Source organism: Nelusetta ayraudi, unplaced genomic scaffold, assembly GCF_046127955.1.
Source record: "Nelusetta ayraudi isolate G7.1 ecotype Tasmania unplaced genomic scaffold, CSIRO-AGI_Nayr_v1 ptg000033l, whole genome shotgun sequence".
Lineage (NCBI taxonomy): Eukaryota > Metazoa > Chordata > Actinopteri > Tetraodontiformes > Monacanthidae > Nelusetta > Nelusetta ayraudi.
In genome coordinates, this window is record NW_027466083.1 from 246,858 (window position 1) to 270,362 (window position 23,505).

The window sequence follows — 23,505 nt, forward strand, 5'->3', positions numbered from 1 at the left end:
TACGTTGGCACATTAAAGTTCAAATTTTGTGACGTACAAAGTCACTTTGATTAATTTAATGATACAATACAATCCCTGAACACGTTGGGATTTTTACCGTAAAACCCTGCTTCTGCAATTTTAAACTGAAGTCATGATGCCCTGTTCCTCTTAACGTTTGACTTTCGTTTTGCGACTGGACGACTTCTTGTTGCGCGAACTTATACGTCACAAATATGCGACGGAAATACGTCGCTCTCAGTGCATTGTTGTCATTTGAGTTTTGTCCTTTTGCTGACGAGCGTCTTACAGCTGTCAAAGTTAGTAAGCTACGTCTTTTCATTTCCCTTAATTTTACTCACTTTATGTACCCTGACAGGTAAATTCCCACCGCATCCTTCTCAAGCTCTTCGGACTTTACTCGAACTGTTTACCACATGCACTATATTCAACCAGCTGGCTAGCTTAAAAAAAAAATAATAATAATAATAGTGAAGCTGAAATGTGATGTGATTTCTTCTTCAAGTATTTAGCTTTTGATTATTTCTGGATATGAGAAGTGCACAAATATGCACAGAATATGTTTTGTTCGTTTGCTGTGTAAACTTTCCCCCTTGTCCTTCAAGGCAACATGGGCCGTGGCTACATAGTAGATGATGCTGTGAAGGAGTATCTGTCTAAACTATGTGATCAACATGCAGTCCCTGTCACTGGCCTGCTTATTGGACAGGTACAGTTCTATATAATGTTGTTGTTTTTTTGTTTTTTTTATCAACCTACATCTGACACCAGAACATTAATAGTTGAATAAGTACTTTTTCTGAAAGACACCTCTATAGACACTTGGGAACAGTCTGAAAGCTGCATTGCATGTAAACAGTGCAAGAAGTCGACGACTGATGTTGGGATGTGGTTGTTTCAGAGCCTCCCACAAAGGGATTTTGTCGTCCTCGCCGCCCGGACACCTGACAGGGGGGATTCTACTTCAGCAGCTGGAGGCTCTCTGGACAAGGAGTGGGTCACAGAGCATGCGCGACAGGTAGACAACTCCTTTCCAATACACACTCTGTGGTCTTCTATCTACAACATACACTCCCTCCAAAAGTGTTGGAACAGTGATGAAAATGTCTTTGTTTTTGCTGTAAACTGAAAACATCTGGGTTTGACATAAACAATAGAGACAATACATCAACATTTCAGCTTTTATTTCCAGAGATTTATGTCTGTGTCTGATACACAACTCAGCAGGGAGATGTGTAGCGGAACACCACATTTTTAGGCGAGCAAAAGTATTGAAACAAAATTAAGGTAAACTGAATAAGACTCAGTGTTTGGTTCCAAATTCTTTGCATGCAATAAATGCATTGAGCCTGTGACACAGTGACTTTCACCAAACTCTGCTTTTCTTCTTTTGGTGATGCTTTTCCAAGCTTGCAATGCAGCCTCTTCCAGCTGTAGTTTGCTGAGGGCTCCTCGCTTCAGTCTGCTCTTCAGCAGGTGAAGTAGGCTGAACCCTCTGCAGGGTTTAAGTCTGGACTGACAGTCTGAAACAGTCCACTTTTGATCCTGATGAACGTTGTTATTTTGGCAGTGTGTTGTGGGCCAGTGTCTTGCTGCATGGTGAAGGATCTCCTGCTCAGTTTGGTTGTATTTTTTTTTTTTTTTTTTTTTAAATTGGCAGATAACGATATTATATCTCCTAAATTGTTCATTCCTGTCTCACATTCTTCTCTTGTTGTCAAATCCAAGGTGTTTCGGTTTACAAAGGAACGCATCTGAGTGGTTGCTGGCAAGTTTACAAAGTCAATTGTTCACAGTGAGCAAAACAAGAGACATTTTCAAATAAGGTGCACGTGGTAACAAAAACACATGTAACCATTGCCAAGTCAAGCATAGAAAAACTTTCAAGCTGCCACAACCATCAGCCAGGCCTGCTGTGTCTTCAGGGAGCCAGGTTCAAGAGTTTAGCTGGAATGTTTGCTGCAATGTCCCACTGCTGTTTCTGTTAGGTGTCCAGGATGCTCCCTGGGGGCGTGTCCGTTCTGGGAGTCTTCATCATCACTGATTCCGACGACAAGGAGACACTGACGACACTCCGGCAAGTAAGAGTCGCATTAAAACCCCACGCGAAAACTATTGATTGACACGTTGGAGATTACCAAGTCATTGTTGGCTCAAAAAGAGTTCCCTAATAGATTGACAGGGTTTCAATAAGGGGAAGGTAGCGAGGCCGTAGAGGTCATCATCAAACGGCACGGCAAAAGACAAACGTCTGATTCTCCTTTCAGTGACATTCCAGCAAAGAGTCAAAAAAGAATTTATTTTTATTTTTATTTTCCTTGGTTTAGTTTTTTTAAATTCCTACGGACTCATTTTAAATGTTAACGGGTGTCAGTGTCTAATGTCCGTTTGTTTAAAATGTCTCTAAAAGTCTTGGAAGACAACTTGTCTCTTCAGTTTTAAATATGAGAAGTCGAGAGTTACTGCACTGAAACAATTTGCAGATTCATCTTTTTGTTAATAAAAAAAAGTATCATCTTTCACGGCAGTGACTGACTGTTGTCTGTAGCCCTGCGAGTGTTGCCCCTCTTCTCAGATCTCTGCTGTGTGTCTGTGTGCAGCTGGCTTTCGCTGTGGACAAGTTGATCTCCTCAGACTGTCTGTGGACTCCTGCAGATGATGATGTCACAGACTGGGTCACGCTTCACGTCAATCCCAAAACCAGAAAGTATCCTCTTTTTGTGTGTGTGTGCTGGCTTCTAATGTGATCAGGAATCAACAGCAAATTTCTTTAACCGTAAATCATCAGAACCGTCTGCAGAACCTTTGACGTCAAAGACCCAAAGGTGAGTGGAAGTCTTTCACCAGTTGATGTATCCTTTTTAAACATGGTTCTTTTACTGAAGAAAGTGATAATCATCAAGTCAAACTGCTTTCACTGACTGTCTATCAAACTGCTAACCCCCCCAGAGTGCAGCCAAGCCTGCAGACTGGAAGTACCAGGCCAGCATGTGTTCATCTTGGAGCACGGTGTCATGCTCTTTAAACATGGACATGTTGGTACCATTGACAGGAAGCAGGGCCAGCACAGAAACCATGGAGGCAAATCTCAAGGTTGGTGAACGAACGCACTCACACGAGCAATGCGTTGACGAGCACCCTCTCAGAAAATGTTCTCAGGCCAAGTGTTTGTTCCAGGAGGGACTGCAGGAGTGGGCGCAGCAGATCCACACCGCCGTCTGCCTGATTGACGGCAAAAAGCTGCCAAAGGAGTTGGAGCTGAACGCTGGACAGGTGTTGGAAAGCAACATTGCACTGACGCTACTCTGATTGGATGGTTTGGCTTTTATTTTCATGACTTATTCACATTGTAGATGGTCACTCAAGGCATCAAAGCTATGGATGAACACATTCAGAGAAAAAACCCTCATAGGAGGAGCGCTTGCTGGAGGTGTCAGTTTGAGGTGCTCTTTGGAGGGGATACACAGGAAGAAGCAAAACAGAAGAAAGTCCAAAGCATCTCAGTGAAGAGTTGAGAAGCCTCTGCTGTAGCGAGGCTTCCTCAGTTCTTACAGAGGAGGAGGAGGTTTTCGGCAGAATGTCCACCAATCAGAAATCTGCACCTCACCAGGTGTTTGGACAGGTGTCATCATGTCATTACAGTCAGCAGCCAGCAGGTGTCATTCTTTCAAAACAGTGAGAAACATTCATTCATTCATTCATTCATCTTCTATACCCTTTATTCCTATTGAGTATCACGGGGGATCTGCTGGAGCCTCTCCCAGCTGTCTTAGGGCGAAGGCAGGGTGACACCCTGGACAAGTCGCCGGTTCATCGCAGGGCCACATAGAAACATTTTATAACAAAACATCCAATGGTCAAGAACGCATGAAAGAGATCAACGTTCACCATCATTGCAATTAGATAAAGCAAAGAAATCCATTGCAGAAGAATAACACAAACAAAGAAATCAAATGAATACAGAAAAATCAACATCTTCATTCAGACCTGGATATTTAATAACCTGCAGTTTAGGAATGCAAAAGGTTTCTCTGTGATTCAGCCGTCTTAGCCTATCACCTCTTTCTTAAGGACGATGGGATGTACGGGTTACTGTTGTGATGTTCCGGATATGAATGAACACATATGGAAAATGTATGAAACAAAAAAAATGTGAAATGACTCCAACAAGTTTTATATTTGAGATGATCTCGAATAGCCACCATTCACATTCATATAAAATAAATATAACATCACATATGTTGGTATGGAACATTGTTTTCTTTTGCCACATGAATCCACATATCTTGCTCATATATTTGATGTCTTCAGTGTGCATCTACAGTGTAGAAGAAAGTAGTCCAGATAAAGAAGAAACAGGTGTGGCCAAACTTTTGACTGCTGGTGTTTCATTAAAAATCCATTTTTAGCATATAGACACACAGATGGAAATTAATCCACACCGATTAATGTGATAATCTAGGTAATCTATAATTTTTTGGGGGGTATCTTCATGTACCAGAGGGTGAACTGTGTCTTTAACACTGTTGTTGGTGCTGATGTCTAAACCCTAAACTGTGTTTTTCCTGCTCTTCTCTCCTGTTTATTCTGCAGAAGAAGATTAAAAAACAGACTTTCACAGCTCAGCTGCTCATCTCACCAGTAAAACACACACACACACACACGGTTGTCATAACATAATATTTTTTTAATCTTATTGCTGTGACTGTACAAATGTAATCACGTATGAGGGATAAAGGAAAAAACAATCTTCTTTTTTTTTTGTAATGGCCTGCTCTCTCTCCAGATGGCTCTCTCAGTGCTTGCCCTGTCAGTGCAGCAGTGCATTATGGGAGAATGATGTCGGCATAGGCTCAATAGCTTGTGTGCCGAAGTATTTTTCATAATCTAGCGTAGCGTACAAGCTAGCTTCTGTTGTCCCACCCAGGCTCTGGTGGTCTCAGTCAGTTTACCAGCAAGTTAGGCTGCATGTCGTGACCAAATCATGCCTCAAGACTTTGTTTTTTCATGATAGTGATGTAATGAGGAACATCATTTTCCACGTAAGGTTGAGAAAAGCTCGATAAATCCGGTGCAGAGGTGTGAAGGCAGCCTGTGGCTTGGAGGAGCCGTCCACAGCAGAGCGTACCTGCACAGCAACAGGCTGAAGGCTGGACTCATTGAAAAGGTAAGACTTGATTTGAACTATGCACAACTGAAACAATAACATCAGGCTATTGTTGTTTTGTTTATGTTTTTTTTTCTCCCTTTATTTCAATAACAACACCTTGACTGTGGACAGCTGCTGAAGAGAGATGTACTTTCCACGGTGGCCACAAGGGCTCAGCTGCTGCTGGAGGATCTGCAGCAGTCAGAGACAGAGAGCCGGGGCAGCGGTACACACAGACAGCACACAGGTATACACGCACATGCACACAGGTGGCCCCTCTGTCAAGTGCCCCTGGTCAAAGATCACTGCAGCTGAGGTCAGGACACTGGGCGGGTGGGTGGATGGGTGGCTGACCAATCCCAGCAACAGAGGGAGACGGCCAATCACGTGCCAACGGGGAGGTCTGCACAGGAGGCTCAACTCCAGGCAAAATATTGACTCTCTTTTTGTCAAAGATTGCAACTCACCAGTCAGGTGATGCACTCACTTAAAAATTAACAAAGATGTGAAAATTGATCATGAACTGGCTGTGGTTCACTGAGTGCGTCAACTGTCACAATGTGCCATTTGGGTTTTTACTATAATGTTAATCCCGGTTGTATTCAGGACTATGTATATACACCACTAGGGATGTTAGCAATTAGTCGATGATTAATTGTCGATTAAGAATTTAATTGATTAAATATAATTAATCGCAATTAATTGAACGTTTTTTTGCACTGGGTTTGGTGGCCAAACTCTTGACTGGCAGTGTAAATGATCTGATTCCAGATTTGATGATAGCGCAGACAAATTAAATAAAGCAGCCTTGGTGGTTTAGTGTAATTTCCCTGAGGAGGCATCTTGCTTTATAAATCTAAATCCCAGTGAATTCCAGAAGTGTAATTGCTCTTTTTGCTCCTCCCCTGCCTCTTCATTTCTTCCAGAGCAATTCATTTTCCCTTGTCGGATCTTCTTCCCACTGAGAGAGAGCAGGCCGGTGTGTGTGTGTGACTACCGGTTCAGTGATGAGGACCAATCTGAGCTGACTGACAGGCTGAAAGAGATGCTGGACATCGATGCGCTTGAGGAGGACTTGATAACAAACCAGGAGACCCAGTCTGAAATAGTGGAGGAAGAGGTCCCTGCAGGTAACTGTGGATCTTGTGCTGGCTTTTGCGTTGGTTTTAAGGGGTTGTATGCAAAACCATTTCACCATTAGATCTACTTCCGTTTTTTTGCCAGTCATCTTTTTTTTTTACGTTGACTTTATTCATGAAATTTGTTGACTTTTTTTTTTTTTTTTTTTTAATGAATTTTTGACTTTATTCATAAAATTTCGTCTTTTTTACACCAATTTTTTTCACAACATTTTGGCTAAATTCACGACTTACATCGACTTTATTCACGAAATTCCAACTTTATTCACAAAATGTTGTCCTTTTTATGTCAACTTTATTCATGAAATTTCGTCTTTTTAACGTCTCCTTTTTTCTTTTGTTTTCTTTTTTTTTCTTAACGAAATTTTGACTTTATTCACAAAATTTCAACTTAAAACTTGAAATGAAAACTTCAATAAAAATCTCCTTCCTGTAATATTTGTTTCTCCGCTTGCAGCCCTAATCCCCTTTCGCACCTTTTACCAACAAAGTAATGACTTTTGAAAATGAAATTTGTGTGTAGAGCCCGCTGCAGAAACTGTCGAAGCTCCGCAGCAGAAGAGGAAAAACTACGCTGGTAAAACACCTTCCACATTGGGCACACTGCACCATGCATAGAATGTGAAGTTTAAGATTCAGAGACAATAAGAGTGCACATTTTATTTGGGAACGTGATAGAATTTGATTCATTCAAAGGTCTGAGTTTACTCCACTTGAAGACTGCTGGTAATAAAAACAGGATAGCTGTTTGGTTTGGGTTACATCTTTGATGAAAATAATGATTCATGCACGTTTCACATATTAACATTGAGTTGATGTGTGCAGGGTCACCTCAGAGCAGCTTTTCAAATCTTAAAATCAATTTCATTTTGATTCTAAGTCATATTCTGGAAGCACGTCATCTACATTTGAACTCCTCGACATACGAATAAAGTTGTGCATCTCTGTGCGACGGTCCACCTGATCCTTGTCTTTCTTTCAGGTGTTGCCATGGCTACTGCTGTCGCCCTGCTTGCCACGGCTGCCTCCATGCTCTACCTTAATGATGTGTAACGCAAAATGATACAAACGGATTAAAGCGATTGTCTTGAATGCATCATTGAGTCTGTTGTGAATGTGGAATTCAGATTTAGAACTGTTGTTCTGGATCAGGGTTTGAATCTGATTGTAAAAATCCGATGAGGATCAGGGTTTGAAAGAATTCCCTCGTTGTAATAGCTTCAAGAAGATAAGGAATGTCCACACGGGAGGAATGCAACTTTGCTTTTTGCTGAATGAGCTGGAACAATCACACATCAGACATCAGACGACTTCTTCTCTCCGTTTTTCTCTGCCAACTGAACTTGACTTATACAACACATATACGCCACCTACAGGGCTCTCTAGAATTACCACTATACCGCATCAGTATTTTCCACACTGAGTGGAGCTCAAATGTTGTTTCACAATAATTGGCTAGCATACTTTGATTGCCCAATCTGCCATAAAGACTTTTACCACATTCTTGTTATTTCGTGGTTTCTCTTTTGGGGATAATAATATAATCCAATTATACAATTTTATTGTTGTTGGTTGTTTGTTTTTTTTTTGTTTTTTTTTTTTTAATGGTCTTTTTTTTCCCCGCCAAAGTTGTTGGATTTCTTTATTTTCGATTTTTTTTGGGGGTGGCCGATTAAAAGTTTGCCCGGTGCAAAAGCGTCAAATCAAACAAAAGTTTTAACAGAAAACAGTCGCTAACACCGCCTCCCTCCCTCGCAACAAGTGAATGTGTCCAGTGACGCAATAAGCACTCACGAGTCACGGTAGGCTACAGGCTCAAACGGGCTGAACTTCGCTCTCCACAACAGGTTGAAAGACACAGTGAGTGGTGGTGGTGGTTGGGGCTTGATAAGCACCGTCAGCTCGCTGGAGGAGAGGAGAGCAGTCCCGGACAGTGCTTCGGACGCCCGATCCAGACCTCCACACAGTCCGACTGGTGCCCTTGCGAAGAGGAGTAAAGCATGATGCTGAGCAGGGACCCCCCGGATATTGAGGTAAATGCAAAAATAATTAAAAATAAATAAATAAATAAATAAATCACAGCTTCGCCCTTGCGAATTCCACTGAGAGATGTGCAAACTCTCAATTTCTTCCGATCTTGTTTCGGATACGAAATTGAAGGGGACATAAAAGTGGTTTCTGTGGCTTTTTTTTTATTGTGTTATTCAGTTTCGGTTTCGACTGTGGTGTTTTCGTCAGGCTGCAGCAGTGGAGTGTGGATGTTTGAAGGAATCCTCGTTGACACTGACTTGATTGTATAAAAGCAGGTTTTATTCCAAAGAAGTCAAGCATCAATCAATTAGGCACCCAGGGAGCGCAAGGAGGTTGTGTGGTGTCCAGATGCGTACAAACTCTCACAAACTCCCAACCTCATCAGAACAGTTAGAACATCACCTTTTTTATACACACAGGTCTCGTCCATCATGCACATTTGCTTATAAGCAGGACAAAGAGATAAAGGTGAAAGAGGAGACGAAGGGATGGGGAAGTGAAAGAAGAGAGTGGGAGTTGTTGTCCAAACGCTCTTCCTAGGGAGTTGAGATGAAGCCATCCTGGGGAAGTAGCCTGATACAGGAGCTTTGCCAATGAGATAAGAGGTGTGTTTTTTCTTATCAGGCAAGAGGCCTTGAGAAGTAGGACCAAAGCTGCAGACACAACACGATTTCAATTGCAAGCTTCCTCTGGGTGAAATTGCATTGAAGTCCAACCTGACCCGCCTGGTGAAGCGGCTTTTCAAAAAAAAAAAAAAAAAATGAGACTACTATTATTATCATTATTTGTATGTGACTGGGAAAAGTTTTTGGTAATTTGGAGATCTCTGTAGTTTACCATCCTCGCCAATTATTTTAAATTGCATCTCACTTCAATACGACTATGATTTGAAATATGTCTTCCTCGGGGTTAAACTGGCCCCGTGATCTCCTTTAAACCCTGCATCGTCCCTGATTTTCTGACAAGGCGGCGAGGTTTCACCTTTCTGAAAGCCTCAGCATTCTGAGGAGAGCCTCAAGCATTCAGCAACCTTGAGCTGCGAAGGGGAACCGTGCCTCGGCTTCCTGTTATGCTCGAATGCCTTGAATGTCTCAGTCCAGGACCCGATCCACATCCAGATCCGGATCCGGATCAGGGCCAAAAGTCTGAAACTGGAGGGTGAAAGGATCTGGAACTGAAAAAAAAATCAAAGAGTGACAACAAAGATTTTAAACTGCAAAGAAAATCCTGAAATATCAAATGTGTTGGATTGAAAACGAAACCATAGCATTATTTATTATTTTTTGTGTATTTAATAATCTAAATTATAATAATCAAGGGGGGGAAAAGAATGCTTCGTACTCTTATTTTTCCATTGGAATAGTGGTTTGTTGTATTTTTCAAAATTCAAGATCAAAACTTGAATTTTCTACTTCTCAAATTGAATTTTTTCCAAGTACAAAACTGTTGAGCACAACACAGCTGCATGATTTAAACCTTCCAGTTCCTGCACTGACAAAGATGCACCTGTGATATCTTTGCTTAATTAGAGGAGTGATTTTGCTTAGAATACTAAAGCATGACATAACTTCATATATATTGCAACACATATGAATTTAACAGCAATATAAAATCCACTACAGAGTTTCTCCTGACAACCATTTTCCTTTCTTACTTAGTAAATAATTTATGTCTCCGTCTACATAGTATGACCCCGGTGTGCCGACCTTGCAGCTGATCGCTATCTTATCGTCATGAAGCAACCGGCCCAAATAACAAACTTCACAAAGATCTATAGTGTCACTGCGTTTCCTGGAAGATTTTTTCCACTCGCCTGTGACACGACACGTGCCAGTGGTTGGCTGACCAAAGAAACAACACCAATCTGTGCATTTTATTTCTTTTTTTTTTTTTACTGAATAAAAGCAATGGACAGCCTCATTAAACAGTGATTCATTGATATGAAACATTTAGATCAGTCAAAGCTTGCGATAGCTCAACATTACGTGTCCATATTCATATTGGTTAGAGGTTGGTTTTCTCAAAATATTTTTTTTTCCTTGAGAAAAAACTGACTCGTGTCCTCTTGTATTCCAAGTGATGGCTCTGATCTGAAAAATTGCATTTTTGCCAGTGGTTAAAGTTCATGACCAAACAAAATAGAGCAAACGTTTCCACGTTTTCCGTTAATGTGCAACGTATATAACGTACGAGTCAACAGCCTTCGTGTTCCTGTTTACCCTGCTGTGTTTAATCATTGCTGTGCAATGCTTTTTGGCCCGGTGTCGTGCAGAACATCCTGGCTCTCAACCCCAGGGTGAAGACTCATGCCCAGATCATGTCCACAGCGAACAAAAAGAAGGAGAAGAAGAAATGGAAGAGAAACGCCGAGCGGGGCTGTGATGTAAGATGCACAACGCACATCAACTCGACACATTCACTTGTACTTCTGCACATTACAAAAAGGGCAGAAATGCTTAACTAGGCCTGACAGTCTGCTCATAGCCTCCTTTTCCCCTCACGTTATTATTCAATATTCTGTTCTTTTTTTTTCTCTCTCTCAATTGCTCAGTCTTGTGTGAAGTTGGAGAATAACTTTGACGATATCAAACACACGACACTAAGTGAGCGTGGGGCCCTGCGAGAAGCATTTAGGTAAGAATTGATGACCCTCATTGTTATTATGTGACCTTTCTTTTAGCTTTGTTTGTGTGTCCACTACCAGTCAACCTTTGGACACACCTCACGCAATTGTTTTAATCTTTACAACTTTCTACACTGCAGATAGGCACTGAGGACATCAAATATATGAGCAAGTTATATGGAATTATGCAGCAAAGAGAAACACGTTAAATAACTCTAAATATGCCTTTTATGAAAAATTTTGAAGAATTTTTTGAAGAGTTATTTGACACTTTTATTGTTTCCTCCATAATTCCATGTGTGTTCATACGTAGTTTCGATGCCTTCAGTGACAAACTGCAATGTCAATAGCGTGGTGGGTGGGAAAAAAAATATTGTTGAATCATGTGGTTTGCGACAACTGGACTTGTAGAGGCATTTCAGCAGGCCTTTTAGTATATGCAGCCTCTCGAACACCAACATGAGGTCAAGCTGACCCATAACAGATTGGCCAAGGCATCCTGTAGCTCAGATAGGGGTTTGTGTCTTTGTCCAGCGACACTGAGTCTGGAGCCAATCCAGATATGGTTGGGGAGGTGTTCAACAAAAGAGATGTGGATCTGCTCATTGTATGCTCGTGTTTATGCCGTGGTATAAAAGACTTGTACTCGTGATGTTCGGTGAACAGCTGTGTCGGACACCCGCGTGTCTCGGATGCCCTTGTTCCTCTCGCGAGATCAAACACCTGCTTCTCATCAGCCAGAGTTCAGAGCCACCCTTTCACGACAACAGTCATGAGAATGAAAGAAAAGACATAAGATTCATAGGGTGTCCAAACTATTGACTGCTAGTGTATATGAAGTATGCGTGTGTGAAACATTTCTATACAAACCCTGAGCAGCAGTGTTCTGCAAACCTTTTTTTTTTTATCAAGAGAGCAACATCACAACTGTAGAATTTAGTGATAATATCCAAAACACAAGCAAACGACAATACAGCCTCAAGCGATGTGTTTTATGATTGTAAGACTGGCTGAGAATAAAGAGCAAACTCTGTGTTTAGGTGTCTGAAATGTGCAGACGCTCCGTGTCAGAAGAGCTGCCCGACCAACCTGGACATCAAATCATTTATAACAAGCATCTCAAATAAGGTACTGTAAGACAAATGTGATCTCACTCCTTTTCCAATATACGTTTGTTTTGTTTTTTTAAACTTTTTTATGAATTTAATTGTATGCTGTTTGGTTTTTTTTTTTAAATGCCCTATATTGGAAATAAACATTTAAATCAACTTATGTCACGTTAAAGAGCATCTGATGAATAAAAAAAAATAGATCTGAATACACAGAGATTCCCAGTTGTTGCAGCCATTTGGAATGTCATGACTCATGTGAAGGTGTCACTGTGTGTGTGTTGACCAGAACTACTATGGGGCCGCGCGGGCCATCCTCTCCGACAACCCGCTGGGCCTCACCTGCGGAATGGTTTGTCCCACATCAGAGCTGTGTGTGGGTGGCTGCAACCTGTACGCCTCTGAGGAGGGACCCATCAATATTGGAGGGTTGCAGCAGTTTGCTACTGAGGTAAAACTTCCATAAGCTCTTTCTAAAACTACAGCTCAAACTGTGGAGCAGCTACTGTTGCAGGAGGCCAACATTTCCTACAGTCATGGCAACAAAATGCAACTCTGTTGTGTCACTGTGTATCTTTACATATACTGTACATACTAATCATATTGGACAAAAAAACATATTCTAGCATTATACTAAATATGTAATAATTTACAATATCACCTGTGCCATTATATTAGGCACTGCTACTTCATAACAGTCCTGTGTGGAATTACACATTTTTCTATTAGTGCCTCATATCTCATACACCTGGTCAAATGAGCCCAACTGAAATCACCAACAGCACAATGTTGAAAATGTTGATATTTGGAAGGTCTGTCAAGGCAGAATCCAAGCATGGTGTCCAATCATGTTTTGCCAAATGTCTCCAGTCCCTGCCACTGTTCCGTTGCCTGCGCGTGCTCATAGTGTCCAAACTCCCTTAGGTATTGTTTAATGTCATGTTTGAGGGTTGTTTTTGTTTGTTCTGTTTAGGTGTTCAGTAAAATGGGAATTCCTCAGATCAGGAACCCAGAGCTGCCACCACCCAATGAGATGCCAAAGTCTTACCACACCCCTATAGCTCTGATTGGCTGTGGCCCAGCTTCAGTCAGCTGTGCTTCCTTCCTGGCGAGGCTTGGATATGATAATATCACCATATTTGAGAAACAGAAGTACATCGGAGGGCTGAGGTAACACATAGTTATATGTGGTCATGTCATATCAGAGACTAATTTGTTCTAAAATAACTGAACCTCTTTGTAATTATCATACGCAATACATAATTGTAAAGCAAAGCATTTAAACGTTTGATATACTCCCTAAAAACAATTTAGAAATCTAGACCTTCTCACTTTCCTGCAGTACATCAGAAATCCCTCAGTTCCGTCTTCCCTACGAGGCTGTGTCCTTTGAAATCAACCTGATGAAGGACTTGGGAGTTAAGGTATAGTGCAATAAAATAAAGCTTCATCAGCAAAACTTCTTTGGACTCCATGCTGTGAAAGGCCGGAATGATGTCATGCTTATTAAATTGTATTTTTTTTTGCAGTTGTTAGATATTGCATTAAATCCTGAGTGTGTGTGTGTTAAACATCTGCAGGTGGTGTGTGAGAAGGGTTTAGGTGTCAATGGCACATCTCTGACTTCCCTGAAAGAGGAGGGATTTAAGGCCGTCTTCGTTGGGATTGGTGAGGAAATTGAAAATCAGCATTAGATTAATCTTTTTTTTTTATATTCCTACTCTAATATGTACGATTCTGTCTGTGTGTTTTACCTCAGGTCTCCCTCAGGCCAACAGAGCTCAAATCTTCCAGGATTTGACCGCAGATCAGGGCTTTTTCACATCCAAAGACTTTCTGCCAATGGTGGCCTCAGCCAGCAAGACAGGTGCAGTGCTAGTGCAGGTTATTCTGCCAGCCTACTGTGTTCTAGTAAAAAAAAAAATAAAACATTTTAATGTTTGTGCTTCCCCACCCAGGAATGTGCCAGTGCCGCTCTGCTCTACCTGAGTTGAGGGGTGTTGTGATTGTTTTGGGTGCTGGTGACACCGCCTTTGACTGCGCCACCTCGGCGCTCCGCTGTGGAGCCAAGAGAGTGTATGTCTGCTTCCGGAGGGGCTTCACCAACATCAGGGCTGTTCCTGAGGAGGTATGGAGGGGTGGGTGGAGGGGTGGGTGGATAGGTGGATCAATCGGATGGGTGAATGGGTGGGTTATTGATGGATGTGTGGATGAATGGGTGGGCGGGATTTGATAGATGGATGGGTGGTTGGGTAGGTGGGAATGTATGGATGGATGGATGGTTAATTGGATGAGTGGATGGATGGATGGATGGTTAATTGGATGAGTGGATGGATGGATGGATGGATGGATGGATGGATGGTTAATTGGATGAGTGGATGGATGGATGGATGGATGGATGGTTAATTGGATGAGTGGATGGATGGCACGGATGGATGGATGGATGGTTAATTGGATGAGTGGATGGATGGCACGGATGGATGGCTGGATGGATGGTTAATTGGATGAGTGGATGGATGGTTAATTGGATGAGTGGATGGATGGCACAGATGGGTGGATGGCTGGATGGTTGGATGGATGGTTAATTGGATGAGTGGATGGATGGATGGATGGATGGATGGATGGATGGTTAATTGGATGAGTGGATGGATGGATGGATGGTTAATTGGATGAGTGGATGGATGGCACAGATGGGTGGATGGCTGGATGGTTGGATGGATGGTTAATTGGATGAGTGGGTGGATGGATGGATGGATGGATGGATGGTTAATTGGATGAGTGGATGGATGGATGGATGGATGGTTAATTGGATGAGTGGATGGATGGCACAGATGGGTGGATGGCTGGATGGTTGGATGGATGGATGGATGGATGGATGGATGGCCTGGGTGAGTAGATGGCAGACGTACTGTAGTGAGCAAGCAGACTTGGGCAGCAGCTGATGTGACTGCTGTGTTTCCTCTGACAGATGGAGTTGGCGAAGGAGGAGCAGTGCGAGTTCCTTCCCTTCCTGTCCCCTCGACAGGTCATCATGAAGAACGGCCGTGTTGCTGGCCTGCAGTTCTGCCGCACTGAGCAAACTGAGGCAGGGGAGTGGGTGGAAGATGAGGACCAGGTGGTGAAGCTGAAGGCTGATTACATCATCAGTGCCTTTGGCTCCATGCTGAGTGACCCACAAGGTAACCCAGGGAATATGCAAACACAAAGCGGCATAATTACAAAAAAACGAATGTGTCCGGAACTGCTGATTGGTCAGTGAAATGTTTTCAGACATTCCGTGTGTCCGTTTGGTTTGGTAGTCATTGAGGCACTGGCTCCAGTGAAGCTGACCCGCTGGGGTACTCCAGAGGTGAACACAGACAACATGCAGACCAGTGAGCCCTGGGTGTTTGCCGGTGGAGACATTGCTGGTTTAGCAAACACCACGGTGGAATCAGTAAACGATGGCAAACAAGCCTCCTGGCACATCCACAGATATGTGCAGGTAATTTTGCTTAACAGACGTACTAGTCCAAAGGCCAGTCCCAGGTCTGCCTTCACCTCAAATCAACAGCAAAGATTTTGATTGTTGCTTAATTCTGTCGGTCTATGCCACTTTGGCAGCACTTACAATTGTCACTATAGCGATAATTCCGTTGTTTTGTCTTTTATCGCGAACCATGAGCCCTCACCACATGCCAGTTAATTTATTTCATCATTCACCTGAATGCATGATTCTCCTGCGTCCATTAATGCATTTTCCTAAAGGATGTAAAGCAGCACCGTTATTTGTAGAGCGGTAACCAAGAAAATGATGCATGTCCTTCAAATGTAATCCCCACTAAAGTGGAACCTAATTGCCATTCCTGTACTTTATCTAAAAGTTATCAAAGTGCTCCAACACCTCAGTGTGCAGTGGAGTTTTGTCTCATTCACGGTTCTCTTGCAGTCTCTGCATGGACAGTCAGTGGGTCCGGTTCCAAAGCTACCGTTGTTCTACAGCGCCATCGATCAGGTGGACATCAGTGTCGAGATTTGTGGAATAAAGTTTCCCAACCCATTTGGGCTTGCATCTGCACCTCCCACCACCAGCACTGCCATGATCAGAAGGGCCTTTGAGCAAGGTTGGGGCTTCGCACTCACCAAGACCTTTGGCCTGGACAAGGTACAGTGCTTTCCCTTAAGTCTGCTGCTCCACCGAGAGCATTTCACATCAGTCATTTATATACGGTGTGTGATTGATTGTCTGTCAAACCGTCTCTGCAGGATCTGGTGACCAATGTGTCTCCTCGCATTGTGCGAGGCACCACCTCAGGTAATATCTATGGACCCGGTCAGGGCTCCTTCCTCAACATTGAGCTCATCAGTGAGAAGACAGCAGCTTACTGGTGCCAGACAGTTACTGAGCTGAAGAAGGACTTTCCTGATAACGTAAGTGGAATACTCTGTGTCTCTTGATTTGGTTAATATTGTTATTTTTTGACTGATTTTACCCAGTCAAGTTAAAATTCCCAGGCTTCATTTGTGTATCTGTCAATTGGGCAGGCAAGCTGAGATCTTTGATTGGTTTGCAAGTTCATCTCCAAGAAACTAAAATCCAGCCTCCATGTATTTGTCTGTCAGGTTGTGATCTCCAGCATAATGTGCGCTTATAACAAGGAAGACTGGACTGCACTAGCCAAAATGGCAGAGGTAAGAGAATCACATCCTGGTAATATCATCCTCATGGTCAACTAGAGTGGCCAACCGTCCCTTCAAATACACTATTGTCCCGTAGTTTGTGTTTGATGCATTTTGAGAAAGCTAAAATCAGTTGTGTTCAGGCTTCGGGAGCTGATGCCTTGGAGTTAAATCTGTCTTGTCCTCACGGGATGGGAGAAAGAGGCATGGGACTGGCTTGTGGTCAGGTACTGAACTTTTAAATGACTCAAAGATTTACATTCCAATGCGCTAAATGTGTGTGTGTTGATGCTTAAGCCATTTACCATATACCATAAACATTTAAAACAATCAGTTTTCCGTGCTGTTTGTATGTGTCCTTGCTGCCAGGACCCTGTGCTGGTGCTTAATATCTGTCGCTGGGTGCGTGCAGCCATTTCCATCCCATTCTTCGCCAAGCTGACACCAAACGTGACCAACATTGTGGACATTGCCAAGGCAGCCCATGAGGGTAACACGTCTGTTTACACTTGAGTGAAAATTACAATCTTATGTTTGTTTTTTTTTAACATGCAGGATTCCACCAACAACACCAACATAATCTGTCCGTTAATGACAGGTTAAGAAACAAATAGAAAGTAATCATACTTTAAACTTTCAATGGCAGTGGTTTATAATTTATCATTCTCTAACAAACTGAAACAAAGATCTTCCTCCAGATAGAACAGTCAACCTTTTCAAACACTGAATATGAAATAAGCAGAGTTGAACACTTTACAATAAACTTAAACTTAATATTGCACACATGCAAAATTGACTTTCAAATTAAAAAACTACTCAAAATAAAATAAAATGTACATAGAAAATCGTATGCTCCTTTTTTATTTGCAGCCTTCTGGTTTAAATTTCAACAGCAAACTTTTTCCACGGGCTGATAATACATTTAAAAATAATATAACTACAATAAACCAATTGAGTCACAATAATATCCTTCAATGGACGTCCTGTCCTGATTGACGCACCAAAATATCAGCAGTGCATTCTGGGATTTGTAGTATTAGCAGTATATACAGTACATGTGCCACCTGTGGTAGTGATTTTTTTACTGCCTCATGGGCCAAATATTATGACTCTGTGGGCCAAATTTGGCCCGCCGGCCAGAGGTTGACACCTGTGCACTACACAGTGACCCCTACAGACTGCTCTCTGTATTGTGTGTCTGGGAAGGGACATCACCTTTTAGCAATAATAGTGTTGACCAAGTGTGTGTGTGCATGTCTATTATATTAAACATCTATGTATAATTGTTGTGTGTCTCCCAGGTGGAGCCGACGGAGTGACAGCCACCAACACAGTGTCAGGTCTGATGGGACTGAAGGCTGATGGATCCCCCTGGCCACAGGTTGGAGCAGAGAAACGCACCACGTATGGAGGCGTGTCTGGTAAATCAACTCACAGCACACACACACACACACACACACACACACACACTTTAAGTTTTAAAATGTTAATATTTGCACAAAATAACAAGAGAAATTTGTTAGGCGGGAGCTGCTGTGTGTGTGTAAAGACGCCGTCTTTGTAAGGACACTGAGTGGTGTTAAAGAGGTTTGATGAAGTTGTCTGACACTGTGTGCAGGTAACGCCATCAGACCCATCGCTCTCAGAGCAGTGTCGGCCATTGCCAAAGCAATTCCTGGATTCCCAGTTCTGGCCACTGGAGGCATCGACTCAGCAGAGGCAGGACTGCAGTTTCTCCACGCTGGAGCCTCTGCATTACAGGTGATGATTTAAAAATATGAGATATGTGACACTATAGATATAGATTCATACCCTCTTTTGATTGGTCAGCAGGTAAAGGGAGAGATAAAGTAGCTTTATTAGTTGTTATTACAAAGTGAATAGTGAACAGAGTAAATTACTTTTATTTTAGTGAAATAGTTAGACTATTACTTTTACTAGGTTACTGTTACATTGAATTGAATTGATCGGAACGGTCGCTAGTGATATAAATTGGTAGCCAGCGATAATTTATCTCTCATTTATCTAATGTATAGGAAAATTATATTTGAGATTTCCAATATCTCTGATGTTGGCGGTTCTTGGAGGGAAACACTGTGAGCACAATAAAGTGAGCTGGAGAAGTTAAAGCAGCTCTGGGTAACTTTTCAACCTTAAAATTCTGATTCCAAACTCAGTAAAGCGGTAGATAAAGGATTGATAGGATCAATGGTGCCGCCTCGGCAGTGAGAGGGGGGGGCGGTTGTGCCAGCTGTAACTGCACTGCGTAACTTTCAAGCATGACCCGACACGCCGGACCAACCACTATACGGCAACGTCACACCTTTATTTAGCGGCAGTCTTACATCCTACTATTACAAATACATAAGATTATAAAATGACAGAATGGAACCCAATAAGTCACCTCGATGAAAGACAAAGTAATAAAAGTGTTGGAGGTTTGCTACGACGTTATTGTCAATGTCTGTATTGCATTTCACATTGGTGTTTTTCCTGAACACATACGAGCGCTCCAGCGAGGCCACTATTTGTATTTTCCCACATCAATAAACTAGCGATGCAGCGTGTTTACTTCCTCACTTCGCCATTTCCACCCAAAGTCACCCTAGAGCTGCTTTATAGACAGCTGCTAAAGTTGATAAAAGTGAAAAAAAAAAAAAAAAAGAACCAGTGCCTCAGTTATAAATTGCATCAATTGCAGTTTTCAACAATTTTTGTTAGAAATGTGGACATCATACTCTGCATTCTTTAAAAAAAAAAAAAAAAATCTAAGAGAACCTGGCAACACCTTGTAGCAGAATAAACAAAGTCTCAATGTTTGTGTTTTGTCTGCCGCAGGTGTGCAGCGCAATACAGAACCAGGACTTCACTCTGATCGAGGACTATTGTGTCGGTATGTTACAACACACCATTGTGTAGCGGGTGTCTAAGGCAGTGGAGTTCCACTTGCATTCAAATAGATGCCGATGCTGATGCTCTGAAATGAAATATTCAAATATTCATTCTGATTCTATGTGTTGAGGTCTGAAAGCGCTGCTGTACCTGAAGTCTCTGGAAATGAAGGGCTGGGACGGTCAGTCTCCTCCCACTGACAGACACCAGAAAGGGAAGCCAGTGCCCAGGCTGGAGGACCTGGTGGGAAAGGTACCAGCACCAGCTGCGTTTCCATTCGCCCTGGAACTGCACAAAACCTAAAAGAAACAGCTCCACTTGGGAAAAACCTCTCAAATATGGCAGAAAGGTGTTGATGCTCTCATGAGGTGGTTTTTCAGACTTGTTCATACAGAGGAATATCGCAAAAGTGTCATGGAAACACTTCTTTTTGGCGTTTACACGTCAGCGGATGAGACGTACGGGGATATTTTCTACAAGTAATCAAAGAGAAAAATAGAACAACCATTCTTGACAGCAAACAAACATGGAAATGCAGATTTATAAAAGGAATGACAGAGGGAAATGAGGGAGAAGGGCTTCGAAAAGCCATGGTCTGGCAGGACGAGATTTGACCAAAGTTCCGGTTTATGAGCTTCACACCATTCAATGGAAACACCTGCAAATCACAATTGTACTTTGTCGAAAATTTTTGAAATATTGCTTTTATTTTGCGAAAAACGGTCATGGAAACGCAACGAGTGTTGGCTGCAAATAATAATACTACAGAGTTTATCAGGTCCTTAATGGAAACAAAGCTAGCATTTGCATGTGAAGTCGATTTATCTGTTTAAATGATATAATCTGAAGTACTCTTATTTTAATATTCTCTCTCCCCGGTTGCCTCCATCTTTGGTGTGGTTGTATGCACAGAGCCTTCCAAGCTTCGGTCCGTACCTTGTGGAGAAAAATGAAATCATCGCATCGTATAAGAAAAAGATCCGGGACGCTGGTGCCACCACCGTGATGGAAGCCAACACGCCCAGAGTGTCCACCCCGACTAAACCCGTCCCTGCTGTCAAGGTCAGCTGCATCCAGACATACAAACACTGCCCTGCTGTTCTCCTCTTTGTCCTGTCTTACATACTGTTTTATAACATGAGACTGCGGCCATTGAATCACTGGCGTCTTCTGTGTGCGTCTGTCTTGCATTATCATGTGGGCGTTTCTGTAGGACGTCATAGCGAGGGCGCTGCGCTACATTGGAGCGTACCAGGACCTGAGCAACATGGAGCAGGTACAGTAGCCAAGATCAACACATATCAGGGACAAACGTAATCAAATGTAAACCAAATGAACCAACGTCTCACAGTCAGACAGGGACACTCATGGCTTGCTGGCGTATGAACAACAATATTGCATACATACATGTGCAATATTCAAATAACAGGAAAGGATTTGGTAAAGCAAGGCTCAGAAATCTCGTGAGATTTACAGAAAAGCAACACAATAAGCTTAAGTGATGATCTTTGCATGGTTTTCTCTGTGTTGTGTGACTGATGCTGGTTAACAGCGTCACGATCTATATTGCTGCCCCCTTCTGAGCATGGATGGTTACGGCTATTGGAGCCCTAATGGCTTATAGTCTCTGCGACTTGTCATTTTTAATATCAAAAGTCAGTTCTTCTTGTGTTCTACTATACATTACAATATTCATACACACTAATTAGATCATAGATTCACAATTAAAATCACTTTTTTTCAAGTTTAATGTTCTACAATTTAATTTATGTGACAGTATAATTTACATTACAATTAAGGAAACAATAAAAAAAAAACTCAACTACCTACATAGTACACAAACAGTACATATGGTGTTAGTGCAGAATGTATCAAATCAACAAAGTCTCACCAAATCAACGTGAGTTTAACATGTAGAATTAGAAATTTTGGAATGAAAAAATAATATTAAAGTTGTCCTAAAACCTTAATTTACAGTTTCTCTGTCTGTCAGTGTCTGTGAGTTGGAGGGTCATTTCAGCCCCCTAAGTCTAAAGGCCTCTTGTGTTACAATGACTTGACCCTAGTAGAGTGTCGTTACTCTGCGTTTGCAGTATTATAAAAAAAAACAGCAAGAGAAGAGCATGCCTGTGTATTGGCCTGCAGCAATGATTCATAACTAAGACAAAGTGACCCAACCTGACCCCTTGTGCTTCCAGGTCCAGGCTGTAATAGATGAGGAGATGTGTATTAACTGCGGGAAATGTTACATGACCTGCAATGACTCTGGATATCAGGTCTGTCCGTCTGTCCGTCTGACCGTCACTCTAAAACTTCGCCTTTCCCGTTGGTCTCTGTTTGAAGCCACGTCATCCTCGTTTCTTCCTGCTTGTCCAGGCCATCGAGTTCCACCCAGAGACTCATTTCCCAGTGGTGAACGACAGCTGCACCGGCTGCACTCTGTGCCTCAGCGTGTGTCCAATCATAGACTGCATCATGATGGTGACCAGGCAGACGCCCTACCAGCCAAAGAGGGGCGTCCCCATCAGTCCCTACTGCTGAGCGGCAACAAGAGCCAACAGTCGTTCTGCACATTCACACACTTGCTGTACGCACTGACATACATTAGTGGTGCGAATAAACTGAAGATAATATCGTGTTTAATCAAGATGCTTGTGCTTAATAATAGAATCACTAATGTAACCTGCTGACTGTTAATCAATGCATTGTTCTTCTAGACTCTTCTAGACTCTGTGCAGGTCTATGCAGGCAGAAAACTAGCTAGCTAACTAACTAACTAACTAACTACCGACTATAATTGTGAAGATGCTGGGTTCATGTGCAAGTTGGCACAGAAACAGCAAGCAGCAAGCAGACGGGGAGAGTGACTGAGCCTTGAGGTGCAAAGGAGAACTGAAGCTGCACGATCCACGAGGTGTGAAACCCGACACGCAAACGAGGAGGACATCAGCAGAAGAGGGGCCACCACACATCCTGTCTGATGTTCTGTATAGAATATTGGCTCAGAGAGAGAAAAGCAGTCAGACTTGGTGCCCTGACGTTGACCGTTGTTGATGCCAGGCAAAGAACTCAGAACCCAGAGCTCTGTAACTTGCATCCTGAGTTTGACACACATGTGGATCGTCAGCGTGACACTAGAAAATAAGGCAATCCATCAAAACTAATGCAATAAAATGAACTAAACTTGGATCTAACTTGTTTGACTGTGAAGGAGAAGGTCGCTTTTCAACTGCTTTACATTAAGAACAATAGAATGACAGCTGATCCATACCTGGAGAGAACAGACACGTAGACTAGGGAGCACATGCAAAGGCCTGGAATCAAACCTGCAACCTTCTTGCTGTGAGGCAAACCAAAGCACCAGTGTGTCGCCCTGTTGAATGAAATTCAATTAATAATTTAAAATTCAAGCGATACAACGGTTCCGTTCAAATATATCCAGTGGATTAATAACTAGAGAAGGGCAACTGTCAAACAGGATGGGTTCAGGTAAAATTTAAATCTGCTGAGATTATTCAATGAGTATCTATGTAGTTTTTTGTTCGTTTGTTTGTTTTTTTTTAAAAAAACACTTTTTTTATTTTGCATATACATATATAAAGAATACATTTTCTATATTACAAACAGTGTAGTAGAAAAAAGAGAGAGAAACAAACAAACAAACAAACACCCCAAGTAAAAGAGAACAATAACAAACCAAAGCCAAGGCCAACGCAACAAAAAAAAAGGGTTACAAATAACGTGCGCACACATACACACACAAAAAAAACATCAACAAAAAGCAGACAAACCACTTCAGCAAGTGCACCCAATATCAATAATTGAACAGAGCAGGTGTAAACACTTAATGTTCCAATTCTAGGCCAGGGAGATTATTTCCTTATCTGTTATTAGAGGGTCCCA

At 42.2% G+C, this 23,505-nt stretch overlaps 2 protein-coding genes across 4 annotated transcripts; both read left to right on the forward strand.

Moving 5' to 3' along the window:
* The first annotated feature begins 180 nt into the window (after positions 1-180).
* odr4 (odr-4 GPCR localization factor homolog) lies at positions 181-7,380 on the forward strand. 2 transcript variants are annotated; one of them, XM_076031319.1, is made up of 14 exons: positions 181-299; positions 606-709; positions 902-1,018; positions 1,989-2,081; positions 2,601-2,707; positions 2,789-2,825; positions 2,950-3,093; positions 3,178-3,273; positions 4,594-4,641; positions 5,048-5,167; positions 5,282-5,396; positions 6,076-6,279; positions 6,812-6,865; positions 7,271-7,380. In XM_076031319.1, exons 2-14 carry the CDS (start codon positions 611-613, stop codon positions 7,339-7,341), a joined length of 1,305 nt encoding a protein of 434 aa, XP_075887434.1. In that variant the 5' UTR covers positions 181-299; positions 606-610; the 3' UTR covers positions 7,342-7,380. The 2 variants fall into 2 exon arrangements, with proteins under 2 accessions (XP_075887434.1, XP_075887433.1); XM_076031318.1 differs by having other exon boundaries at positions 203-358.
* A 764-nt stretch (positions 7,381-8,144) lies between these two features.
* Positions 8,145-23,021, forward strand: LOC142891640 (dihydropyrimidine dehydrogenase [NADP(+)]-like). 2 transcript variants are annotated; one of them, XM_076031320.1, is made up of 25 exons: positions 8,145-8,321; positions 10,592-10,702; positions 10,871-10,953; positions 11,983-12,070; positions 12,341-12,502; positions 13,025-13,221; positions 13,394-13,475; positions 13,632-13,719; positions 13,811-13,918; positions 14,010-14,179; positions 15,020-15,230; positions 15,351-15,535; positions 15,980-16,195; positions 16,297-16,461; positions 16,654-16,722; positions 16,854-16,937; positions 17,080-17,200; positions 18,012-18,131; positions 18,329-18,471; positions 19,549-19,603; positions 19,733-19,854; positions 20,515-20,664; positions 20,816-20,878; positions 21,801-21,878; positions 21,979-23,021. In XM_076031320.1, the coding sequence occupies exons 1-25, from the start codon at positions 8,289-8,291 to the stop codon at positions 22,141-22,143; spliced, it is 3,069 nt and encodes a 1,022-aa protein (XP_075887435.1). In that variant the 5' UTR covers positions 8,145-8,288; the 3' UTR covers positions 22,144-23,021. The 2 variants fall into 2 exon arrangements, with proteins under 2 accessions (XP_075887435.1, XP_075887436.1); XM_076031321.1 differs by lacking the exon at positions 8,145-8,321 and adding an exon at positions 8,787-8,924.
* Positions 23,022-23,505: the final 484 nt, after the last annotated feature.